We start from the raw sequence: 7,585 nt of genomic DNA, 5'->3' as shown, positions 1-7,585 counted from the left end.
AAGACAAAGCTTCCACCTTCACACTGTTTTTAATTGGGAGAGGAGCGACTCATTAGGGCGGCCTTTTAGCATTTAGAAAGGTTGCCTGGAAGCCGGTGACGTTGTACCACTAGGCTGCGTGTCGACGTAGAACTGCGCGCGTCATAACCCCCTCTACCTCCTTCTGGTTTCCAGGAGTGAAATGCGGCGCGTGTAATGTACCAGGATGGTGCCTTGTCAAACCCACGTGTTGCTGAAGTGGCAGGAGCACTTCAACAGTTCCTGGGCGGCGGAAGACAGCACGCAGACGTCCAGGAGGCGCGGGGCGGCCGCGCTCTACGACAAGCTGCTCTACAACAAGGAGGTGGTGACCCTGGCCCAGCCGGTGCAAGAACTGGCCGGCCCGAGGCTGCCCGACTTCGAGTGCGAGTCCAGCACGTCGGCCGAGAAGGAAGAGTACCTGTCGGCTCTGCTCCGCAGCCAGCGATGGCTGGCTCACCGCATGCTGACGCGGACCTCCTACACCCTGGGCCTCCACCAAAGACTGGTCGTTCTGCAGCGCATCTACTATGCACTCCACAGCAAGTATCACGACAAGTTTCGCCTGCAGCTGTCCTCCCAGTCCGCAGACAGCGGGGCGGAGAGTGGGCCGCCGGAGCTGGCCTCGGAGCCCCGCCCGCCGGGGGGGGTCTCCAAACTCAAGTCGGGCACGGACGTTCTGATCGAGATGGGGGTCAGGACGGGTCTGAGTCTGCTCTTCTCGCTGCTGCAGCAGAACTGGAGGTACGCGGCCTCGGCGCACCCCGAGTCGGTGCTGTGCAACGACGTGCTCGCCACGGCGTCCTCCGTCCTGGCCTCCCTGCCGCCGCTCTCCCTGGCTAACGAGAGCAAAATCCCGTCGGTGGGCTTGGACTGCCTCGGACAGGTGGCGGACTTTCTGAAGAAGACCTCGGCGAGCAGCGGGAGCAGCGGGGCGGACCCGACCGGTCGGAGGCTGGCGCTGGAGCTGCTGCTCGGCCTGGCCATGCAGAGGGGCTCCCTGAAGTTTCTGCTGGAGTGGGTGGAGGTAGCTCTGGCAGCTTCCATGCCCTCCTCCACATCAATCCTGTCTTCCTCCTCCTCCTCCTCCTCGCTGAGCTCTCAGCGGTCACCTGGCGTGGGCTTTGAACTTATTCAGCAAACCCTTCTTCAGATGAGGCAATATTCAGTAAGTCACTTTTCGATTTCTTTTTTAAGATTAAGATGTGGATCGCCTTCAAAATAAATGAATCTTTTCTTACATTAGCTGGACTTTATAGTGACAAATTTAGAAAAATCCAATCTTTTGCCAACGTGACAGCTTAGTCTTCTCAACAAACAGGAAGAGGCATCTTTGGACGATCTCTCTAAATAGTCCAGTGTCCTGGTTACACCTTTACCAATGATTCTTTTCAGCTCCAAATACAGTTAATCTGTAGGATCTGTTGGGTTTGGCCGTGAAGGAAGGTGGATTTTGCGTCTGAACTGTTTCAATGTATTTGGCCTTGTGTGTTGCATCACTGTCCTGCTGACAACTATCTATTAACAACCCATTTTAGGTTTCCTGGCAGAAGATCCCAGATTTGTATTTAAGGTCACAATCCCAAACATTTCATGATGCCATGCAGTCCAACATGGCCTCCAGGATCTTTGAAATCGAGCCAAGCCCACAGCATTATAGATCCTCTGCCATACTTAACAGAGTCGGGTTTAATTCCCGGGCTGAACCTCTTACTGCATGTCTTCCTATTCTCTCTCTGCCCTTCTTCCTGTTATGCCATCAATAAATATAGACGGCTGGTGCCACAAAATAAAAAAAAATAAACTAAACTTTAGTCCTATCACAAGCTCACAGTTTTCAGTTAAAGTCAAAGTAGTTTATCACAGGGCTTGTTAGGGATCCAAGTGGAGATCGATCGATCTATCTATCTATCTATCTATCTATCTATCTATCTATCTATCTATCTATCTATCTATCTATCTATCTATCTATCTATCTATCTATCTATCTATCTATCTATCTATCTATCTATCTATCTATCTATCTATCTATCTATCTATCTATCTATCTATCTATCTATCTATCTATCTATCTATCTATCTATCTATCTATCTATCTATCTATCTATCTATCTATCTATGCTCAAATTGAAAGTTGGATTGTAAAAAAAAGAAAAGAAGTTTTAAGTTATGAAACTGTAATATAAAATAAATTTATTTTAGGGGCTATCTTTACCATAGCTGCCAGTAAATGTGTAGGGCAGTGTGTTTTAGAGTCATTCTCTGTTTGCCTTTGCTCTCTTATCATACATTACTGTACAGTGCTTTAGAGACTGCAGGGTTTATTAGAGTACCTCTTAGCTAATTGTAGCGTGCTGTAACATATTGTGCTTATTAGTGCAACATTTCCAGAGCATCAGCTCAGCTCACATGTTACTGATAGTAAAAGCTAACCTTGGTGATCTTTTCAGCTTCACCTAGGTATGAAGTTGCACCATAAAGTTTTTTTTTTTCTCTAAATGTATCCTGACAGCGGTGACAGTGGCCTTTCTTATGCCTGTGATGTCTTTGAGAGGAATAAAAGCCCAGTTCAGAGTTTAAAGCAGTAAAATGCAGCTTTATTTGTTTCACCTCTACATCTACCCCATGTATATATAATTTTATCAGGCAAATGATTATCAGTTCAAGATCTCTTTTACAGTGCACGACTTAGGAACTAAAATATGACCTGATGTGTGAAAAGTGGGATATTACAAATGAGAGGATGTTTTCTTCACAGATAGTGTGCGAGCAACCTTAACAGTTGCCAGGGCTGCACGATATTAGGAATGCACATAACTGCGATCCCACTGAGGAATATTGTGATGAAAGTATCGATCATTTTCCTTTTTTTTTTTTTTGTTTTCCTTTATCATATAGTCGCCAGCACTCTCTCAAATTGAGCTTTAGCCTCTCTAGCCACTAAGAGTATATATATCCCATGTGGGCTTCTAGGGCAGGGAAAGTCCATACAAGAGGCCATATGTGTCACAGGCTTGCAGAATTTGCACGCATGGCACATAAAATATGTCCTACCAGATATTGCAATCGAGTAGTCCTTTGCTATTGAGATATTGCACACACGGATATTGAGATGAGAATTGGGATTTGCTAGATTGTGCAGCTCTCATAGTGGTTGGTATTTAGTTCAGCTCCTTTTGGCCTTGGCCAGAGTCACAGCCTTGTAAACCGCTTCTACTGAGCCAGACACTTAGCATTCACCATCGCTTTAAATGCCAGAGACTAGTTTATTCACACAACAATCTTTCCCAAACATTGCAAACAGTTTACTTTTTTTTCTTCTAATTACCAGATACTAAAATGCAAACAATCATTCTAATAGTCTAATCCATCTTCTAATGTTGAAAGTATTTGCTTCTGTTTACAAAGTAGTTCCTCTGCTCCAGTCGGCAGAAGTTGTGGCCTGACACTTCTCCATGCCACCAGATAAAACGAGAATCCCACTTCGAGTTTGGAGTGATGCATTAGAGTGCAAATAGGGATTAACGCTAAGCCGGTCTTCCTGTCCCACAGAGTTATTCATATTGAATCATCCTAATCAGCTTTGCAGCACTTTTGTACAGATGACTGCCTGAGATGGCTTCTGTGCTCAGGAGCTGTGGCGAGGAGAGGTCCCTGGCATGATCATCTTATTTTGATCAATGTGGATTTTGATCCTTTGAATCTATCGACCACCTTGGCTAAAAAGCAAACTGAGCTTCAAAACGTGATATAGGTGTCTTTTTTTTTTTCATGAACATGCTGCGATGCAAGCAGCTGCTTTAAAAGCATCCATGTTGTTACTTGGCAGCTGCAGGTCAGATTCTCCTTACTGCCCGTGCACTACAAGCCATTATTTGCAGTGAAAGCACCTAAATCTGAAAAAAAAACAAAAAAAAAACAAACAAGTATTTCTTCATAGGGTTTCCGTGGGGATCCCACCAACACTCAGGTGCTAACGAAGGACGCAGATGGACTTTGTCGACTCTCCCAGGCGGCTCTCTGCTTGTTTGAGGAGGTAAAAGACAGCAAAGATGCCCAAATTATGCAACATAATAATAAGACAAAGACATTCCGTTATCACACTTAAAAGAGTTGTCCCTCGTTCCGCCTTCGCAGGTATGTAATCTGGCATCGAACTGCCTGTGCTCCTGCAGCATGGACGTGGCTGCCCCCGGTGCAGAGAGCGACGCGGTGATGGTTTACGTCTGGGGCAGCAACAGCAGCCATCAGCTGGCAGAGGGAACGCTGGAGAAAATCCTGCTGCCGAAACTGACGCAGGGCTTCAGTGATGCTCAGATGGTAGGTTTGACCTCTGATTTTCACAAGTCCCAAACATTTTGTCGTTACTCCCGTTTCATTTACGGTTGCATCATTTATCGACACAGTCCTCCATCTTGCCTGTTGTAAGATTTACGGTAATGAGACTAGAAATGTTTTTCAGTTTGTGAATCGTCTTGAAGAATATTTTTCACAATCCTCCTATAAAGAGCAGCCGGCATCATAATTCATCTTTTGGCAATTGACGATTCAAATTATGTAATTCTACTCTAGTCAACTGTGACAAAACTATACAACTCAAATAAGTAATTATGCCACCTGGAGTCTGCTTAGGTGTTTTTGGTGTGTTTTTTTGGGTCATACGCGTTCATATTTTATAAGAGTTTTACCAAAATCTAAATAAACTGAAACAAGGTATAATTTTGAAAAAAAAAAAAAGAATCTTTTAGATAAGTGATGTACAGTTAGAAAAATTGTTGGTGAGATTTTGGCATTTTAACAACTCTCTACAGTAAATGGAGACAAAACTACTCAAAAACAGGGTTATGAAATGGTTTACTGTTACATTTCAAATGGCAACTGGACATTTTATATCCAGTTGCCATTTTATCTAAGGGATAAAATGGCAACTGGATATGAAATGAAGGGACAAGCTGACTGGAAGCCAAAAAAACGCCGATAAACTACTTTTAATAACACTGCTGTGTGCAAGATCATAGGGCTATAGCTCAATAATACCACTGTTTCTATGTATAACAAGTAGAATAGAATAATATATGTTTGAAATAGCCATAAACATATGAAATTGTTATGAATACGGACTTATTTCAGACCTTAAGGCTGCAGTTGCTAATTAGATCAAATGACACTAGAGATGGACACGTTTCTTTAAAAGCTCAACGTGTAAAGCACAGCGATTCATATAGAAATAGTAAGGGAATAAAGGGATAATGATGCATCTTACCAGCTGCATTGGTAAGCATTGCAAACAATAGTGAGGGGAGCTGAGAAGATCACGGCGTGTCCCAAGCCTCGCTCCAGGTTTGAGCTGCTGCAGGAGCAACAGTCTGGAGTTTCAGCGGCTCCTCTCATGAGGAGTTGGCTGGGCTTTTGATTTTCCTGAACAGCCTTGAAAGAAGTGAAATGAATGTGCAGTGCATGATCTATGGTCAGACAAGTAAAAACCAGCATTTTTTTTTTTTCAGAAACATTTTAACTAAAAAGCAATAAAAACAATACATTTTTACTTATTGCCTTAACCGTATTAAATATGTAACTTCAGAATTTTAAATTGGGTTTTCAAGAATCGTTGACCTATCTGCTTAATGAATGTTTATTTGTGCCATTCATGATTTGTGTATTACATTTGTTTCGTTATTTTGTCCCTTTCTACTGCATTACCTCTAATACCCCAAGGCCATTGTATTTTTGCAGCGGCGTTTCACATGTTTGAGCTGTACTGGAAGCCTACGTAACGTTACGTTGTTTTACAGCAGGTTCTTGAGGTGGAAATTGTATTTTGAGGACACCCGGCCTCCAGCGCTGATCATGTCTACTCTGGGCTTCTTTCAGATCGAGGCGGGCCAGTACTGCACCTTCTCGGTGTCCGCCGACGGCTCGGTGAAAGCCTGTGGAAAAGGCAGCTATGGCCGCCTGGGTCTGGGGGATTCCAACAACCAGTCCATGCCCAAGAAACTGGTGCTGGAGCCGCACAGGAGCATGAAGAAAGTCTCATCCTCCAAGGGCTCCGATGGGCACACTCTGGCCATCACTGTTGAGGGAGAGGTAGAGACCTTCGAACCAATTGTTGTGGATTGTCGTGCGATGCGTGCAAGATGAGCGTGGCTATTTTAAAAAAATGCTTGTCAACTGGTGCTGTATTACGTTACTACACATGTAAAGGTTGGAACTTCACGATTTCCACTAGGGCTGAACATTTAATCGCATTTTTAATATAATCGTGATTTAAAAAAACGCAATTTCCAAATCGCAGAGGTCAGCAATTTTTGGCTATTTAACAATTAGTGAATCAGAAGCGTCCATTAGGTGTTGGTAAAATGTTTAAAGTGGGTTTGCCTCCACATGGAAGGGAAGACAGTTGCAGCAGTGAGATAATCTAACTTTTCTACTTGTTTTAGAATTTATATAATCATACATAGCATTAAGTTCTGGTCAATCAGTTTAATACATTGACTTGCTTGTTGGTTTCCCTTTATGTTCAACAAGGATTGATGTCCAAATCAATTAAAAGCTGTTCTCTTGAACAATATTCTGATTTATAAAAACATTAAAAGTTCTTGTTTTAAATAGTCCTTGTTTACAAACATCTTTATTTAGAGGCCATTATTGTTGCTTGTGGTTAATGCAGAGAAAAGTCAAAATTGCAATTTTGGTTGAAATATATTGTAGGCAGAACACAATCATTTCTGCTCCGAGTTGAGATGCTGTGAGTCTTTTAGCAACTAATCCGCATGGCAAGGAAACAAATTGATTTTGTGTTTTGTATATGTTTAAAAAGACATGATAAATTAAACGGGGGGGGGGGGGGGGGGATCGCATTAAATCGCAATGTTAAGATAAAAAATCGCAATTACATTATTTTCCAAAATCGTTCAGCCCTACTAATTTCCACTATCCTTTTTCATGGGAGCGTTTTTCTTTTTATGAGATTCAATTTCTAAACACAAGATTTCTTTTAGGTGTTCAGCTGGGGTGATGGCGAATATGGGAAACTGGGCCATGGCAACAGCACTACGCAGAAATACCCCAAAATCATACAAGGGCCGCTGTCGGGGAAAGTGAGTCTGCAGAAAAGCAACTTGTTAACCAAAGGAAATTAGATCCGTTTGGTTTTCGTCATGCATTTCTATTTTCGCGGCTCGTTTTATTAACACGTGCTGGTTTCCCTCCCTACCAGGTCGTCGTGTGTGTGTCTGCCGGCTACAGACACAGTGCTGCCGTCACTAACGATGGAGAGCTTTACACGTGGGGAGAGGGGGACTTTGGCAGACTTGGTGCGCTCCCCTTTTGTTTGATCTCTATAATTACGACCCGTCCATAAGTATTCCTGCTGACCCTGCTTTACCCGGCGCAGGTCACAGTGATAGCCAGAGTCGAAACCTACCCACACTTGTGAAGGACATCAGCGGAGTGGGGCAGGTAACCTGTGGCAGCTCCCACACCATTGCTGTGGCGCAGGATGGACGCACCGTGTGGTCCTTCGGTGGCGGAGACAACGGTAAGTCGTCGCTTTACAGGCGTTTGGAGT

At 43.7% G+C, this 7,585-nt stretch overlaps 1 protein-coding gene across 1 annotated transcript in view; it reads left to right on the top strand.

Annotated features, from left to right (window-relative positions):
- Positions 1–205: 205 nt before the first annotated feature.
- The window catches only part of LOC118565479 (probable E3 ubiquitin-protein ligase HERC1), a 50,823-nt gene continuing 43,443 nt past the window's right edge, over positions 206–7,585 (top strand). The window contains exons 1-7 of the mRNA XM_036145889.1: positions 206–1,186; positions 3,959–4,054; positions 4,156–4,338; positions 5,890–6,102; positions 7,017–7,115; positions 7,235–7,331; positions 7,412–7,555. Of these exons, the coding sequence (XP_036001782.1) occupies positions 206–1,186; positions 3,959–4,054; positions 4,156–4,338; positions 5,890–6,102; positions 7,017–7,115; positions 7,235–7,331; positions 7,412–7,555 (1,813 nt within the window). The remainder of the gene's footprint in view (positions 1,187–3,958; positions 4,055–4,155; positions 4,339–5,889; positions 6,103–7,016; positions 7,116–7,234; positions 7,332–7,411; positions 7,556–7,585) is intronic.

Source organism: Fundulus heteroclitus, chromosome 13 (assembly GCF_011125445.2).
Source record: "Fundulus heteroclitus isolate FHET01 chromosome 13, MU-UCD_Fhet_4.1, whole genome shotgun sequence".
NCBI lineage: Eukaryota > Metazoa > Chordata > Actinopteri > Cyprinodontiformes > Fundulidae > Fundulus > Fundulus heteroclitus.
The sequence above is the reverse complement of the archived record's forward strand: the minus strand, read 5'-3'. Positions and strand labels throughout refer to the sequence as shown.